We start from the raw sequence: 16,863 nt of genomic DNA on the forward strand, positions 1-16,863 counted from the left end.
GTTTTTGGAGGTCGAAAGAAGTTCGAAATTGGTTAAGGAGGTCGATGATCTGCGTGCGCTGACTCGGAGTGAGGTTAGGATCAATAAATGGAGCAAACGTTCGGTCACATGCAGGCGCAGGCGCAGAGACAGGGAGAGCCATGGCGTCAACGTGCAGAGGAGTCGAGTCATCAGGCACATCGTACACAGAGCTCCTGTCGAATTCATCAGCAAAATCGAGGCATTCGCCGCGATGTAAGCTTGATGGACACGAAAACGGATTCGAAACGTAAAGTGCGCTGGAACCCTGGCGAAAGGGAAGGAGGGCAAAGGGAAGCAAGAAGGGGTGACGGCGTGCAGCAAGTTGAGATGGCGTGAAAAGAACTGTGGAATCACAGAAAGCAGCACAGGAAACGGGTACAAGGGCGGAAGAGAAAGGAGGGATATCAGCGTCGGTGGCGACGAAGACCTGAGCAGAAGGTGGAGGCAAATCTTCAGAAGGACTGGCACAAAATGGAGTCAGCGCAAGTTCTGCACGGGCACAATCAATAACAGCGTGATGAGATGAGAGGAAGTCCCATCCTAGAATGATGGCATGAGAGCAGCGGGGAAGAACAACAAACTCAATGTGGTGTAAACTGTCTTGTATGGCGACACGGACGGTACATGTTCCTAAGGGCTCAATTGGCTCAGCGCTGGCTGTACGTAGTGAAATGACAGAAAACGGCGTCGCGACTTTTCGGAGCGTACGGCGAAGCTGGTCGGCAATCACGGACACTGCGGCACCCGTGTCGACAAGCGCGTGAACGGCGACACCTTCGGCAAAAACTTCAATGATGTTCGTAGCGAATAAACGAGGGCTTGAGCAGTTCGAAGAGATCGCAGTTCTTGCCTCCGGAACTGCGCCTTTTAGTTTTCCTCCACAGCTGAAGGACGGCGGACCATGGGGGAGAGGGAACGTCGACGGGGAGATGGAGACCGACGAGTGTTCAAGCTTCGGGGAACAGGAGATGAAGGAGCGAAGTGCGGAACTGGTGGCGAATAGCGGGACTGGGAGTCAGGAGCATTCCCTTGACATCTCGCAGTATCGGGAGGATACCAACCCCGCCGGCGGCAGAAACGTGCCACGTGGCCAGCAACGCCACACGCGAAGCAGATCGGCCGGTTGTCGTGGGTACGCCACGGATTATCAACAGGGGGCCTCGGTAGCGGTGCACTGTCTTGAGCTGGGCGTAGGGGCTGCGGAGGCGCGCAGAAGCCGCTTCTGGGCAAGTAGTTCGCAGCTGGAGAAGGCGAGGCGTAGAAGGCGCTTGTGGGGGTGTAGTGCGCAACTTCAGGCGGTGGTCTTGGCCTGGCGACGACGGCAGCGTACGTGAGCGGAACCGGCGCTGAGGGTGGTTGATTAGAGAAAGGTAGTGCGTCGCTGACTTGTTCGTGTATGACGCGTCGGAGTTCCGGGGACAAAGAGGACTCAGACGACTGGGAAGAAGGCAGCAGTGACAGTTGGCGCGCCACTTCTTCGCGAACGAATTGTTTGATCTGGTCGAGGAACGGAGAGTGGGCGGGAGCAGCACTGGAAGTGTCAGTTAAAGCCGAAATCGTGTTGTCGGGCGTGGCAGCTCGGCGCGTAGTAAGCCGTTGTTTGCGGAGCTCATCGTAGCTCTGGCACAGTGTAATTACCTCGTCAATCGTTTGAGGATTCTTCGCCAAAAGCATTTGGAAGGCTTCATCCTCTATGCCCTTCATGACATTCTTGATCTTTTCAGAGTCGGGCATGGCGGGATTAATGCGCCGGCAGAGGTCAACTACGTCCTCAATGTAGCTTGTGAAGTTTTCACCATTTTGCTGAGCGCGACTACGCAAGCGTTGTTCTGCGCGAAGCTTGCGCACAGCAGGGCGACCGAAGACTTCTTTGAAAGAATGGGTAAATTCTGTCCAGGTGAAAAGGGTGGATTCGTGATTCCGGAACCAGAGATTAGCGACTCCAGAAAGATAGAAGATGACGTTAGTAAGTTTAGCTTTGTCATCCCATTTGTTATGCGCACTCACGCGATCGTATGACGAGAGCCAATCCTCCACGTCATGGTCGTCGTTGCCGCTGAAGACCGGAGGATCTCGTTGGCGTAGAGCACCGGAGCAGACGACAGGCGATGCCAGGGGAGGATCGGGCTGCGCGGCGTCCTGAGGCATGGCAGAAACGGTAGGGAGCGTCCGGCTGCGGAGTTCCAGGTTTGGGAAGGGCCCAGCACGTCCACCAAATGTCAAGAGGCGTTATAGTTCGATTGCTAAAGCCCTCAGATAGCAGAGCACCGCAGCAAGAAAACACAGAGCTTCGGCAACACAGGCACAAGGGTTCCAACCACACGTTGTCGTCGTCTTTCTCTAAGCAGTGCGTACTGCTCGTTCTTCTTCAGTACAGAACGTACAGTACGAAACTGGAGGTATATCCCTGTGCAAGAACACAGATAGGGAAGTCCTAAGGGTAGCAAAGATCGCATGCAATCCTGTGTGCAATCAGTGTAATGTAACGTAGCGTCAACAATGCACACACATGCGGTGCGTTTAAATCAATGCGGTATGCACATGTTTCGATGTCGGCATGTGGTTTCGCAGCCTTTACCAAAATAGGCTAAAGAAGGAAGACAAAGAACGACGACCAGAGGATTTAGTCCGAGGATTAGACGTTTCGTATTACACACGTAAGCCTTGTTCGCTGTGGGCTAATTAGGACTCCTATCCCGGACTCCTCTATCTAAATACATGCAAAGTGAGAAATCGTTTCTCTCAGCAACCACGGCACTGATTTTTTATGAAGTTCGTTGCATTTAAAAGAAAACGCTAAAATCTGTAGTGACCACAGGAAGCCATATACTGATTTAGGCCGTCAATGTTTTCTAAAAAATTTTTGACAGCTACAAAATGAAAACTATCTATCAAGCTTACAAATATAATTCAGTTACATAAACATGTCACAATTCTGTAAACTTAACTTTATACATCTAACGCGCACAAAACTGATGTATCATGCAGCGCTCTGAAATATGCGACCAGTTCGGGAATAGACTTTTTCAAGACGCCTGTAAACATTGCAAAAAAAATTTTCGTTATAACTGTAAGTTCCTGCTTCACACTTGTCTCCATTATATATGCTCTAAAAGTTGCAGTTTACAGAAGTGAGACATCCGTTTCTAGTGCAGAGTGCCAGATTTGTAAACTTCGTGCTTTAATGACTTTGTTAAGCTTACCAGTTTGGGGTGCTTTCGTAAGACATTCGAAGCTCTAGATAAAAATTCAGCTTACTGAAGTTACTAGGAATTATATTACTCTTCTCAAATCCAGCAAGTGTTATTCAAATCGGTTCAACAGTTGGTTAAAAATATTTCTGCGTTTTACATCCAGCCTGTCATACCTTTATGAATAATCAAAGTTTTAATAAAATTGATTGAGTGATTGATTGATTGATTGATTGATTGATTGATTGATTGATTGATTGATTGATTGATTGATTGATTGATTGATTGAAACATGTATTCGGATAGGGAAATCAGAGTGGGCCCCGAACTAAATCTTCTGCAATTTGTTTCACTATTATATTCAGGTCCCATGCGCAGGCAAGCAGAACGATTACCGTCGCGCCGGTTCAGCCGGTGTTAAAACAATGCTTTCGTGGCGTACCCCGTATCCTGCCCAATGGCTCATGCGCAAGACAGCGCTAGCATATTTACTACCCTTACAGGTATCCTGACTGCTGGCTCTGTTTTCCACAGAATTACTCAGCGATAAAGCGAATGGTGCGCAATATATCTTCACCGAATCAAGTATACGTCATCAAAAGCGCAATTTTTTTAATAAAGCAAACCGTCCTATAGGCCTCCTTTTCTAGGGTTTGTGGTTTGGCACGCCTGCTTGTTCGGCCTTTATTGGGAGAAAAGTGCATTTTGGCTGTTGCACTGTCTCGAGCACCCATCCGCTCTAGTCAGCAGATGCACCCAGGATACAGTGCCACAATAAAGACGGCGGGTCCCTGGACAGTATAATGCGCAGTCACGTGAGTCACGTGGTTGGGGTCGCCGCGCCTTGCTGTCTTCAATGGCAGACAGGTAATTGCTATGTGGTGCAAAAAGCTCTGCACAGTGTAACCAGTTGCACGGCATTTATTCCAGCGCTTCGAGAAAGCTTCGCTTCTCAGATTCGAACATGTGGGTTCGATCTGCATAGTAATTGTTTTTTCTGATTTCGATGTAGCCATAGGTTCCATATGTTTCCATTGCACCTAGTTATTTTTCTCTGATGATAACCGAAGCCAGGCGTCGGGTAAAAGTATGCTGCGTTGATCTTGCCTGCTGAGCGAGGGCATTGGAAGCGACCTTTCTCATGTTTTTACAATGATGTAAAAGCCGGGCGCCTAAAATAGCAGATGATCGATCTCTCATAACTGCTGCTTTGCCCCCATATAGGCGTAATCACAATATCCGCGGTATATTGGAGGCAATGTCAAGATACTCATTTCTCCAGTCTGTCCTCCATCCTTACAGAATTGAACTGAATATTAGTTTACTTCCCGACCAGATTAAGTATTGCCCAATTATTGATTTTACCAAGCCGCCGCGGTAGCTCATATATTGACTGACATATAGGTCATTGGCTGCGGCGGTCGCATTTCAACCAGAACGAAATGCAACAACGCCCGTTTACTTAGAGTTACGTGCATGTTGAAAAAGAATTGACTCGCCATCCCGGCCCTGTGAAAATGGATGTTCAGCGAACCTGTTGAAAACCACCACTACAACTGCCGAGAGGGCAGGGGGGGGGGGGAGAGATTCAATGCTTTGTGGCTTTAGAGTAAAGGTACGTAATACTATTTGAGTTATGGTAGTTATGGGAGTAATGATAATTTCGACGCCACACCGTCGCCCATAGTGGTGGTGCAACTACACTGAAATCAGTTGCTAGGCTGGTTATTTTATATATACGAAAGGATATAGTGACGTCACTCCCCACGTCGCAAGCTGCCGTCGCCGGTTCAGCTTGCGCAACAGTAATATTTACCAGGAAACGTATGCGGGGAACGCTACGTCCTTCGCATTGTTATCAGGAGCTCCTTTTCATTAATTATGTGGTTTGCATATTTTTTTGCTTGCTCTTTATTAAAACGCATGTCGTTTTTTATCTTATATGCGTGAGTCCAAAGAATGTATGCACCGCTCACTGCACTTTGCTTAGTACTTGTAGCCTCTGCGTTACGGGGATATGATCCCTGACATTTTTGCTTGCTTATGCTAGTATGAACCACTGATGAATCTGAGCACTGCTTGTAGCCTGTGCCTTATGAGGGTATGAAAGAGAGAGAGAATAAACACTTTTATTGGGTGAATGCAGCTTTGGAGAGGCGCCCTCATTCCAGAATGCCTTGAGTTCGGGCCGCGTCCTGGAGCCTCTCAATTAGCCGTTGCTGATCATCGACGTCGGAGCTGGCGAAGGCTCTCTCCCAAAGCTCCTTGGTGGGGTAAGGGTTCGGAGGATTTAATGGTGCCGCTCTGCAGCCCCCTACTATGTGCCTGAGCGACCCGGGCTCTGCGCAGAAGCGGCATTGCGGAGAGAATTGTGTAGGGGCTATGAGGTGGTTTCTGGTTAGGCGAGGGAATGTATTAACCTGTAGAGCTCGGAGGAATCGCTCCTGCTCTCCAGGTAGTGACTTGTGCTGCGGTGCATATGTTCTGCGGGTTAGCTTGTAGTGTGGCCTGATGTCTTTGCACGAGACTAGAGGGTGCATGCGCTCGGATCCAGATTCCTCGGCATCGGCTCGGTGGGTCAAATCTCGAGCCACGTGGTTGGCGACCTCCTTGCCAGGAATGCCGTGATGAGCTGGCGCCCAGATGATCATGACTGATCTCGTTGGCGGCTTTTGATTGATGATCTGGAGCGTAGTATGAATTCTGCCGGCAGAAAAGTTGCGGCACGCCTGTTGAGAGTCGGTCACTATGACTTCAACCTCTCTTTGCGAGAGGGCGAGGGCTATGGCCGCTTCCTCGGCTTGGAGGAGATTGTTTCGTGTGAGCGAAATGCTGCTCCGATGTTCTTTGTTGACGACTACGGTGGCTGTTGTGCCTGCGTGTCTGGGATAAGCACCCGCGTCCGTATAGGCTGTAGAGGGTAAAGTCCCGTATCGTGGCCAGGGCCCGGATCTCAATTCGCTCTGCGTGGTGCATTGGGTGCACGTTGCGAGGTAGAGGACATACGGTGATGTTGCTGCAGATGGCATGGGGTAAGCTCACATTCTGAGGCGGCGGTCGGGTGAGAGGGGCAGAGAGCCCCAGGCGTAAGAGGATGGACCTCCCCACTTCCGTAACCGCCAGCCTTGTTCGCTGACTGGATAAGTATGGCTCGATCAGCTCCTCGGCCGTGTTGTGCACACCTAATCGTAGTAGGCCTTCTGTGGTCGTACTGATCGGCAGGCCCATCACCTGCTTATATGCCTTTCTGGTCATTGTGCTGATTTTCTTGAGCTCCGTCGCGTTGAGTAATGCGTATGGAATAGCGTAAGTTATTCGAAACACGACGAAGACTTGGATAAGCCGAAGCATGTCCTCCTCCCCCATACCGCTTTGCATTGATTGTTATTCGCCGGATCATGCGGGTAACTTGGGCTGTTGCTTTCTTATGCTTGTGAATTAATATTGTATTGGTGCGATATGACTGGATAACCATTCCCAATATATTGACGCTCTGAGACGGAGCGATGGTGTGTCTCCAGTTGTATGGTGACAGTGGGTGAGTCGATGCGTGCGTCTCTCGCGGTGAGACCAGGAGTGAATCCGACTTTTGGGGGGGGCGCAGCTGAGGCCGCATGACTAAGCATAGTCGGTCACCACATCTGCAGCTTCCTGCAAGCGGCTGGACCCTGTGGACGACCAGATGGTAATATCGTCGGCATATAGGCCATGCCGGATCCCCGGGATGTTATCGAGGAGCCATTGTTATCGAGGGTATGATGTTATCGAGGGTATGAGCCATTGCTCTGCCCTGCACTGCCACCGGCATCGGCCCGCCACTGTTTTCTGACGACGTTACGCCACGAGGAAATCCCGGGATCCTAGCCATAGACAGCTAGCTTCGCTGTAAAAACGCAGGTCTTGGAAATCAATCCGGAGGCTCCCCACCTCGCTTTCCTACTGCGTGCTTCATTATCATATCAGCGTTTTCACCCGTCAAATACCACATATGCTTGACTTATTTTACCACATTATGCACGTAAGCGTTCTGTCACTCTGTGACATTTATGTTGCGAAGGCCGGTAAAACTGAATGACCCCCTCCCCCCCTCCCCTTGCATGCTTCGCAATAAACCGTAGCTCGAAAGCTATAGCTGGAGATCTTGTGATCGTGCCTTTCTTTCTGTCTCTTCATTGATTGTTCACTGATACCAGCCACCTAACAGAGAAAGGTGCATGGGGCGAAACTGACATCGATAGCAACGTATTATAATATTACACGGACTAAGGTTCGCACATTTATAGGCATTGTAAATAACAATGAGCACTCGCTTGCTAAGTTAACATATGTGGTACACGTCACGCGCCCAAGAATGCAGGTGAACAAAGTTAATTCAAATAACTGCGAGCATCCCAGGACTGAGGGCTGCCTAACCTAGCGGCTCCCATTCATTAACGATAAAGTTTTTACTCATTTCATTCACTAATACGCTGCCACAACAGCTCGCGTGGAGAGGAGCGCCGGCAACGGGAAGCGCTCGCGCTTCTCCCAAAGCGAACGTTCCCTCCTACAATCAACCGTGCCGCACGCCTCCGACACTAAGCATGTCACGTGACCTCCAACACTGGGCACGCGGGTAGAGAAGCACCACATAGAGGCGCCAGCCTTCGCACTTGCCGTCACCCTCTCCCCTGCATCAGCTCATGCGACACTCGGAGCGCGGGCTCGCGGTCACATGGGCCACGCAAGAGCTGTCACACCCGGGGTCAGCATTGAGACGGGCCGAGCGCGCCTCAAGTGCAATGAAAAGCACCTTGGATGCATCCTGCTTCTCGGAGGCGTCTGCCTTGGTGCCCTGCTCTAATTCGGCCGCAGGCTGGGCATCCGCGTTCTCTGGCCGGTGTATCGATGGCACGGGGTCGCTCGGAGACATCCACGGAGGCCTGTGGAGGGCGGCGCAAGAGAGCAGGGAAAAAAAAGAAAGTGACAGAAGGAAAGTATTTCTCTTGCAGTGCCTAGATTTGTGTCACGTCACCTTAACTGCGCATGGGCCAGTGATGCTCACTGCCGAATCGTAACACAGGGGACCGCGCTCAGTCGAGCTGCAGTGAAGCTGCTTTTCCCCGCCACACACTTGATCTTATTAGATTAATAAACAATTGATTGATTGATTGATTGATTGATTGATTGATTGATTGATTGATTGATTGATTGATTGATTGATTGATTGATTGATTGATTGATTGATTCGCGGTGGGTCTTAGCAAGCGTGCACTGTTCCCACTGAATAATGAAGTACTGACTTATACTATTGAAGTTGCAGAAGCTCTGCCACACGCTTGTCACGGTAAAAGGATGACACTTTCCAAGTACGAAGGCTGGCATGCACTTATAAGATACGTTAATTTGACAGGTAAACTGCAGCAAGGTATGTGACCGGGCTATAGTTGGTGTTCCATCTTGTTAGAGAGTATGAAACGAGAGAAAGGACGCCAAGAAAAAGAGAGGGGACGCAGACAGGCGCTGACTTCCAACTTTGGAAGTCGCCGTATACGGTGCACTCCATCCACGTAAAAAAAAAAAAAAAAAAAACATAGGGGGTCGAAATTCCGGAGTCCCTGAATACAGCGTTCACAGGCCATAATCATGATTATGGCACGTAAAACCTCCGGATTTAACTTGGAAGTGAAAGTTGCAAGTAAGCGCTTGTCTTCGTCCACCGAAAACGTTGTAACATCACTCACAACGAAGCCTCCTGGGACCGGCGCCTCCAACTTACAGGTGAATTCCTCCCCTCTAATCTGCCCCTTTCCCCTCGCATCCTAGTGCGCCTTCGCGCCTCACGCCGCGCCGAGAAAGGTGACGCCAGAGAGAGAGAGAGAGTAACCAGCGGTCTTATAGTAGCCGTAGCTAATACTAGCGCACCCCCGTAAACGAAGAAAACTGTGAAGCATTCAAATGACACGTGACTTCTGGCATACTTTCTTTTTTCACCTCACTTCGCCTTCCTCCGCGAATCTATATAGGGAAGTACGGTAGCGCGATTAAAAGACGGTACAAAAGAAGACACATAGGGACACAAACAGCGCCTATGTGTCTTCTTTTGTCCCGTCTTTTAATCGCGCTACCGTACTCCCCTTGAAGATGCATTGCCAACAAGCCCACATTGCAACCCTCGTGATCTATATAGGCGGGTGTTACGTGCGAGTACATCCATCACCGGCGGAGGCACATCGCGAGGCGACCGTACCTGGCCATGAGGAGGGAGCCGGCCAGGGCGTTGAGCGATATGGCGCCGGTCACGAGCAACGCGCCGTCCAGTCCGTACTCGCTCACGAGCAGCCCGAGCACCAAGGGGTACGCGATGGCCGACAGCGAGAAGGCCGCCCGGTAGATGGACAGGGCCTTGCGACGCTCCGCCTCGAAGTGGAGGTGAACGACCGTCTCGTTGACGACCATCGACACGGCGGCGCCAAGGCCTGCGACGACATACACAAGGCACACACGTCTTGTGCGACCATGCATACAAGCACGCATACGGATAGAATTATGATTCCGTCAACTGGCCCTCTGATCGCCGCAGCCGGTCACGAAGAGTATTCAACGGGTTCCGTATAGAAGTATTCCTAAATTTACCCTCGATTCGTTTAAATGCAGGATGCTTAAGAAAATTACGGTCGAAATTGCTTGAAACAGAAGATGCTCGTGTGTTTGGTTCCACACTTTGGGAAACAATCTCGAAAGTGGTGCCATCCGGGAAATTTATTTTAAGTGGATACGTCTTGCAAGCTCATCGGCTACATGTTGTATTGCACTATGTGCTATGGTGTATTTAAGAAGTGAATTAGTGAATTTTTGTAAATTACTTGAATACGTGTTTCAATTTGGCAGCAGTGGCGTGAACAGCACTGGATGATTCGCATGGATAGACAGCAGTATCTTTTTGCTGCAGGTTCGGCAGTCAGTTCACTCTGATCATCCGTCTTCTATCTACGCCCTGGGCCTACCTGCCACGTGCGGTCAAGTTTCGCCCTTCGGCCTCTACCCCGAGCAAAGCGCTGGCCCCAAAACTACACGTGCGGACTGTTCCTAGCTGCTGGTTTGCTGAAACATTTTGACGTCATCAGCGAAAGGCTACAAACACAGGGACCTTGTCGGGCACCGACCAAATGGCAGCAGTGGCGTGAACAGCGCTGGATCATTCGGATGGACTGACAGCAGTATCTTTTTGCTTCAGGTTGGTGAAATCTGTTTACTCCTTTTGTAACTTCGTCACTACACTTGAAATTATGCCACAACACTGCTGCCATACGATAGCATACCAGTGTTTGTTGTAACTTACTGCAGGTCATCATGGCAAAAATAACCAAATAATTGGTATGTGCCCTCAAGGACCTGAATAGAGAAATTAGGATCGACCTCAAGAATTTGAAAGATTCTCTGAAACGAGACTTTCGAAATGAACTCAGAGAAATTAAGGCTAATCTAAAGTTTCCTGATGGCAAATTTGATATGGTAACTAATCTGAAAGCAGTTCTAGAAGAAAATAAACGCTTGCGCACTGAAAATGACAACCTAAAGTCACGTTGTGATCAAATAGGAAGTCAAACGAAATCGAACGAGTCTCGAATCGTGGACTGCGAACAGTACTCGCGAAACGCCAATATAGAAATAAAAGGAATTCCAGTGAATGCTAATGAAAAACTGGCGGAAATCATGATGATGCTTGGTGACTGTATTGGAGAAGCCATATCACCGTCTTATATTGACGTGTGCCACCGGACTTCAATACCAGGAAGCCAAACTGGAAAGAGCCTTATTGTCCAATTTGCACTCCGAAGGAAACGAAATGCTGTGCTGGAGAAAGGAAGACGAAAGCGACTAACGGCTAGTGAACTTGGGTTCTCTAAATCTGTGCCCATTTACGTCAATGAGCACCTGTGTCCTGAAAGGAAGCGCCTCCTTGCGCAGGCCATTGCCAAAGAGCGTGAAACGAACTGGAAGTTTGTTTGGGTGCGTGATAGGCACATTTATGCCCGCAAATCTGAACACAGTGCCAGACTAAGGATCACTAGGTCGAATGATTTGAATAAAACGAGCTAAAAACATGGATGCCCCTATGAGGTGCCTCGAACTTCCTTCTATCACAGATCTAGATAGCGTTTACTGTGAAAATAGCATTGCTGTTTTTCATATGAACTGTCGTTCTGTGTGCAACAAGGCTGATGAAATACATCGCCTGTTTATTGCCCTTAAATTTTCTTTCCATGCAATAATGTTTACTGAAACGTGGTACCACGATGATTCAACCTAATTTGTGCTAGACAATTATACTCACTTATAATAACAGGCTAATCAAAACATAACAAAAGCTAATAAAAGCTATAACAAAAGCTAATCTAATGTTTACTGATTACAAATAAAATTTACATGTTAAACCACATGTATCAAAACTGCTTTCCTTTAAAATTCTGTCGCAAACGAAAATCGAAGAAACCATGAATTACGAATGCATTATTGAAAAAAAATATACAAGACAGAGCGAAACTATATGCGCAATTCATTAAATCCAAGGATCCCGTGAAATTGTCTGAATATAAGAAATATCGCAATAACTTGAACAAAGAACTACGTCAAGTAGGAATACCTCAGCTATTCGTTCTCAGGTGGTGGTGTATCCCTGGAAATTGTGAATTCGCTTCCTGCAACAATACTTGAGAAATTCCCGTTCTGCACTACAAACTGTGAAGTGTTAACCGTTCACAGTGACAAAAAAATATCTTTTCTGTTGTCTACTGCCCTCCAGACGGAAAACTTGAAGATTTTTTTTCGTCGTTAGAAGCCCTTTTTGATTGTGTCTATAAATGAGCACGTGCTATACCTTTCCGGTGATATGAATATTCATATGCAAACTGCGTCACTAGAGCAGACACAGTTTGCTTCTTTATTTGATTCTTATGCTCTTGTGAATGTAATTACTCTGCCGACGCGCAAAATATGTTCCACTTCCACTACTTTGGATTTAATTGTCACTAACAACGATAAAAGCACTATAACTTCCGGAACTTTGATAATCGACATAAGGGATCATTTTACAGTATTTACCTTTATTGCTAATACATCCCTAAACATGCTTCTAAATCACCGGCGTCTTATTATCGCTGCATTGATTCAAAATCCCTCGACACCTTTCTTAATGAAATATGTACGGCCAACTTCTCCCATATATTGTCGCTACCTGACGCAGATGTTGCGTACGATGCACTAATGATTGTGTTAAACCACATGTATCCAAACTGCTTTCCTTTAAAATGCTGTCGCAAACGAAAATCGAAGAAACCATGAATTACGAATGCCTTATTGAAAAAAAATACAATAAAGAGCGAAACTATATGCGCAATTCATTAAATCCAAGGATCCCGTGAAATTGTCTCAATATAAGAAATATCGCAATAACTTGAACAAAGAACTACGTCAAGCCAAGTACGAATACTTCAGCTATTCGTTCTCAGGTAATTCTAGCACGAACCCTCAGCATCGATGGCATCAACTAGGTAAACTACTTGGACGTCACTACAACAGTGGTCCAAACTGCATTATGCGCGATGGTGTTGCGCTGACAGGGCAGGATCTCTCGAATGCCTTTAACAATTTCGTTGTGAATATCACAAATACACTATGCTCTCCTATTAATTCAACAAACACGTCAATTCACCAAGCACCACGAGTCTCGATGTCGATGTTTATGTCCCCTACAACCGAAAATGATATAATTTCTGTATTCAGAATTCAGAAATCTTAAAAACAGCAGGGCTTTACATATTAACGGTTTTCAAATAAAACCTCTAAAGTATGTAATTGATTTGTTAGCCCCAATCTTAACATACATATTCAACCTTTGTCTCAGTAGTGCAGTATTTCCTAAACAGATGCAGATTGCAAAAGTTATCGTGATACACAAAGGAGGCGATACCTCTGAATTGTCAAATTATAGGCCAATTTCTATTCTACCGGTAATTTCTAAAGGCACAGAGAAAATTATTCACACGAGAATAACTAATTTTTTAAATAAGCATTCCGTTTTGTCGAATGATCAGTTTGGGTTCAGACCAAAAAGATCCACTGAGTTGGCACTGCTCAAGCAAAAGGAACTCATCATAAATGCATTTGAAGAGAAGCTCCATGTCCTCGTACTTTATGTTGACTTTTCCAAAGCCTTTGATTTAATCAATCATCACTTGTTAGTAAATAAACTAAACGACTATGGTATAGGAGGGATTCCTAATTCTTTGATACGGTCATACCTTCAACATTGTAAACAAATTGTAGCGCACAATGATGCTCTGTCTGATGGCCATTACATAAAATCGGGCCTGCCGCAAGGCAGCATCTTCGGCCCTTTGTTGTTTTTAGTTTACTTAAATGACATATTTTACACTAAGCTACCGGTGAACCTTACTGCATGACGTCACGGTGCTCATTACAGGTAGTAGAAAAAATGGCTTATCCTCTACAGGTAATGAGTTTTTGCAATACATGTGTCAGTGGTCGCAGGAAAATTACCTAAAGGTGAACACAAGCAAAACTAAATCCATGGTATTTCGAGCGAAAACAAAGTTGTAAAATATATTATACTTAGGTTTGGGAACAACTATATTGAACTCGTGCGTAGTATCAAATGTCTGGGAGTAACCTTCTCGGAATCGCTTAATAGGGATGCTCAAATTAATAACAGGTGATCAAAAATGAACAAAGTGAACGGGGTGCTATGTCGTCAGCGGTATGTGCTATCAACAAGAATTAAACTATTAAGCTACAACGCTTTCATAGTTTCAATACTTAACAATTGCCACACTGCCTGGGGCACAAGTACGAAGCATAATTTATGCAAGATTATTATTACAGAGAAACGTGCGACAAGATTAATTGCTAACATACCATGGTATGCCCACACAGAAAGCTATTATTCCGAGTTGAACATCATTCAAGTGCCTAATCTTTATGCCTTCAGATTAATTCTTATGAACAAGAATGCTATTAGAACAAACAACGCAGATATGTTGACACTATTCAACCTTCAAAGCCATGTGCCCATGCAATGTAAGCCGTTGCACCCCTTGGTCTACACCGTTCTGACGGACTGTCTACCGATTTCAATCAAGCGCCTATAAGCTTCCCTGTTACCTTAACACACTCGAACGGAATAACAGCTCACTGGAAGAAATATCGAACAATAAGTTAATTAGTGTTTTGCCGCTTTTGCACTAATGTATGGCGTTTCGTTCTATTTTTTGCATGTCGCGCTATTGTTTCTTACATTACACAATGGTAACAAATGCACCACGGCTGTTCTCAATTTTGTACGTAATTTTCTTACTGATCCCTACTGTACTTTTGCCCTTGTACGTTCACAAATTTCGCAATGTATTCCTATGTTTCCATTATTGCACTGCGTTTGTCATGACTAAGCTGTTCCCTCGTCATACTGTCATGTGGGGCGTAATGGGTTTTTTTCAGGCCGCTGCATGAGCGTTTTAACCTTACGTCCGCTCTCATTCTGTATTTTGTGGAACGAGAGAAATAAAGATTATTATTATTATTATTATTATTATTATTATTATTATTATTATTATTATTATTATTATTAATTTCTCGTGCTAGTAATGCCCGCCTTTTCGAATTATCCAACTTAAGGAAAGAACTATGCTATCTGCAACAGGCGATGTTTAAAAGAAGTTCCGTAAAACCTAAGTAATCACCCGTATATTTAACACAATCAATTTGTGACCCTCCGTGGTATAGTAGCTCCGTGCATGGCTAAGAGGCGTTGCGCTGCTGTGCACATGGCCGCGGGCTCAATCCCGAAACTTTCGTGTACGGTGAATTTGGGGAGAGCGAGGGGGGGGGGGGGGGGCATGATAAAAAGAAAACCTAGGAAGTCTAATTTAACCCGGAGCCCTCCTCTACGGCGTCTCTCATAATTAACCCACTGTGCTGTTTCTACGGATGTTAAACGTATCGTAGATCTCCATAAAGATAAGTTTAGATGTCAACCGTAACGCTTAATTCTGAACAGCTTACCCCTGAATTAAAGGCCATTATATAGCGTGACCCTAGGCGTATCACAATTTGCGAGATAAGAGGAGATATTAGGAGAGATTTAGGGTAGTATTCCGACCACCTTTGTGGAAGCCGACAAACGTTTTGCCGTTGGCTACACGCATATCTGCGGAGAGGCTTCTAGCCAGATGAGTTTCGCGGAATACTGTATACCCACAAAGTACTATCCCCAAAGTATTCTTCTCAAAACCGGCTCGCAACCAGATCCGTTCAGCGCGCTCGATCCTGCAAACCGTTGCCGCGACGGACAAAGCCTGCCGAGACGTACCGCAGCAGAGTCCTATCACTGGCACCAGAAGGGCGAGGCTGCCGAGGGCGAAGCACACTATTTGGCCCACGCCGACCAGCAGGACGCCTCCGATGGACAGAACCTTTAGCGGCATGGTCCGGCACTGAACGGTCACAACGGGAGCTGCGAACGTGTGAGGGTGAGAGGTGAGCTATGGGCACGGCGGCCGCCAACCGGAAACTATCTCGCTCAAGTTAACGTGATTCACCCTGATTCGGGCAAAGCTATAACATTACTCATTGCTTGGAATAGTGCGCGCTTAATAAAGCGCGAACTGAGGAAGGAATTTCAGCAAATCGTTTTGCTGGAAACAGCGCACAAGTATATCAATTCTTTTTTTTTTCTGAAGTGGGACACACTTTAGAAAGGAAAGACATCTGTGCCTCCGCCGCTTCTTTGTGGATAGGCTATACGCGACAAGGCAGACATTAGCAACGAGGAAGGTTTGCTCAATAAGTTCGCTGAATTCCTGAATGCATTTTTAGATCAGATGCTAGAAACCGATAGATGGCTCGAAAGTGGCGCTACACATTCTTAGAATTTCGGCTAAGCACTGCCTCGCCACTGCTCTGCTTCAATTTCGCAATCACAGTATGCGCCCCAAGGTGAGAGCTAATCAGTACTTTATTACTAAATATGAATAGTATTATTAACTCATTCATTTCTTGTTCTTTATTTCCCTTTCTGTCTTTCTGATTTCTTTTATTTTGTTTGTTTGGTTTCTTTTTCTTTATTCTTTATCTTTTTTTTGGTAGCCGCGTATCTATGTTCAAAAACTCTCGCCTCGTTTGATCGTGGCTAAGGTGTAGCGCGCCATTCCAACACCTTCAAGACTGCCGTTTATCACGTGTTTTTGCCCATTTTTTCTGCGCATTACGGATATTTTATTTGAACATTCTTCTCGGTAATGCCTTCGTCTCTTGACTCTTGCGCGTATGTAAAAAATAAATTCACCGAAGATCACGATGCACTCCGTAATGCGAAATTTGAGTGCAGCTGTATACGTGTTTTCATTTCTCGATATATTGGCAAACGGAGCGAAGTGTGGGCCCGACTGCCTGCTAATCGTGACGCGTGGGCGCGACTAACAGCAGCCGCCGCAGACAGACCTCCGCTCATCCAGCGCTTTTGATCTACACAGACGACGCGCGCTACCCTGCCGCCATCTCGTAGCCATCTCCGCAGCAAAGCCCGCCTATTGGTTACATCACTCGGTTATCGTGCTCGACGGCAGAGGTTCCATTCCCCCATCGGTCACACATT

General features: G+C 46.7%; 1 protein-coding gene across 1 annotated transcript; it reads right to left on the reverse strand.

Annotated features, from left to right (window-relative positions):
* Nucleotides 1–7,887: 7,887 nt before the first annotated feature.
* Nucleotides 7,888–15,937, reverse strand: LOC129381623 (uncharacterized). Its single transcript, XM_055064636.1, has 3 exons — nucleotides 15,580–15,937; nucleotides 9,442–9,670; nucleotides 7,888–8,134 (listed from the first exon to the last, which is right to left on the reverse strand). Exons 1-3 carry the CDS (start codon nucleotides 15,692–15,694, stop codon nucleotides 7,888–7,890), a joined length of 591 nt encoding a protein of 196 aa, XP_054920611.1. The 5' UTR covers nucleotides 15,695–15,937.
* Between the last annotated feature and the right edge of the window lie 926 nt (nucleotides 15,938–16,863).

Source organism: Dermacentor andersoni, chromosome 11, assembly GCF_023375885.2.
Source record: "Dermacentor andersoni chromosome 11, qqDerAnde1_hic_scaffold, whole genome shotgun sequence".
Taxonomy (NCBI): Eukaryota; Metazoa; Arthropoda; class Arachnida; order Ixodida; family Ixodidae; genus Dermacentor; species Dermacentor andersoni.

Bases quoted from the DNA above. Each gene is read 5' to 3' on its own strand.
- LOC129381623 (XM_055064636.1), bottom strand. From the start codon at position 15,694: ATGCCGCTAAAGGTTCTGTCCATCGGAGGCGTCCTGCTGGTCGGCGTG. The intron at 9,671-15,579 runs GTACGTCTCGGC...ATGTCGTCGCAG, and splicing joins AGTGATAGGACTCTGCTGCG to GCCTTGGCGCCGCCGTGTCG. The intron at 8,135-9,441 runs GTACGGTCGCCT...CGCCCTCCACAG, and splicing joins GGCTCCCTCCTCATGGCCAG to GCCTCCGTGGATGTCTCCGA.